Source organism: Watersipora subatra, chromosome 10 (assembly GCF_963576615.1).
Source record: "Watersipora subatra chromosome 10, tzWatSuba1.1, whole genome shotgun sequence".
Lineage (NCBI taxonomy): Eukaryota > Metazoa > Bryozoa > Gymnolaemata > Cheilostomatida > Watersiporidae > Watersipora > Watersipora subatra.
This window is the reverse complement of record NC_088717.1, coordinates 44,560,981-44,562,451: the sequence shown is the minus strand read 5'-3', so window position 1 is coordinate 44,562,451 and position 1,471 is coordinate 44,560,981. Positions and strand designations below refer to the sequence as shown.

At 37.5% G+C, this 1,471-nt stretch overlaps 1 protein-coding gene across 1 annotated transcript; it reads right to left on the bottom strand.

Moving 5' to 3' along the window:
• Window positions 1-204: 204 nt before the first annotated feature.
• Window positions 205-732, bottom strand: LOC137407119 (AT-rich binding protein-like). The gene has a single exon (XM_068093720.1). The coding sequence runs from the start codon at window positions 730-732 to the stop codon at window positions 205-207; it is 528 nt and encodes a 175-aa protein (XP_067949821.1).
• Between the last annotated feature and the right edge of the window lie 739 nt (window positions 733-1,471).

Below are 1,471 nucleotides of genomic sequence, written 5' to 3'. Positions count from 1 at the left end.
TTTTGCTGCTTCCTCCATTTCCATAGCAACTTCGATAGCTCTGGCAAAAGTAAGGTCTTCATCTTTCAATTTGAATAGTGCTTTAAGTATTGCTTCATTTCCGACTGAGCAGATGAATCTTGTACGTGAAGCTTCATCTTGTGCATCGGTAATACTTGCAAAGTCACAAGTTGTAGCATCATGTCTTATTCTTGCTGCTAACTCTTAAATTGTCTCTTCTGGATTTCTTTTCATATTGCTCCAGTAACGATATCTTTCTCTAACAATGAAAGTTCTAGGGTTATATTGAATCATCATGTAGTTCTCAATATCTTCTATTGTCAGTTTGTTGACTTCTTTCTTTGGAGTTTGTTGATCTGACCAATCAGTTAATTGTTTGTAAATGACTTTTGATTGATTGGTTAGAAACATCTGTGGAACTCGGTCTTCAGTAATAGAATTGGCTCCTATGAATGTCCAGAAGCGCAGTAAATAGTCTGTCCACAGCTCTGTATTTGGGTCAAAAGCAGTAAAATTAGGAGTAGTTTCTCCTGCTTTTATTTTGGTCGTCTGCATTAACAGTTTGATCAGCTGTCTATTTTCTTCTTTCTGCTGCTCCAGCTGCTCTCTTTGCTGCTTTCTTTGCTGCTCCAACTGCTCTTCCTGCTGCCGTCTCTGCTGTTCCATCTGTTCTCTTTGAAGAGCCATCTGTTGAGTCAGCAGTTGAATCAGTTGCTCAGTTTGAGTAGACATTGTAGGGAGAATCTAGAGTAGAGTGTAGAATGTCCAGCTGAAGAGTGTCCTTGTTGCCAATCCCGTCCTTGTCGCCAATAATAATGTTGTGTTCTCACTGTAATGTTTTTTATTCCAGTACTGAGTTTACAATGAATTGGTAGGAGACATCCCAAGTATATATATGTATAGATAGCTGTTAGCAAAAGTATTATCCTGGAATAATACATAAATAGCCAGCTATGTATAATGACATAGTCAATATCATTTGCCATGTAATTCCCTGGCTATCCATTGTAATGTCCCAACAGCTATGAAGATGATGAACTTCCTCAGTAGTCAATCAGCTTTCAGACACAGAAACCTAATGAAGTTTTTTAAACATTAGTGTTACATGCTGCAAATTTTTGAGCTTTGAAGTTGTGCTTTTGATCGTATGAATGAGGAGGACTAATTTACATGATACGCTGGAGCAGTCGCACAACTTGTAATTATTCGTAGCTGATGAGTTTACGTGCTACTAAGAAACTGTCGTACAACTCCGTGTTTTCTATATTAGTCTGTTGCGCTTTTATTTACAACGGGGCGCATAATTTATATCGCGGCTGGCACTCCTAAAATGCGTCTAAAATCAAATGTCAACGTCAAAGCGTGTAAGAAATTTTTCTTTAAGTTTCGGTGTTAATATTTTTTATTTTGAAGACAATATTTTCAACACACGTGCATGAAAAACAGATGCTGTAAGGTTGTCACTAATTAA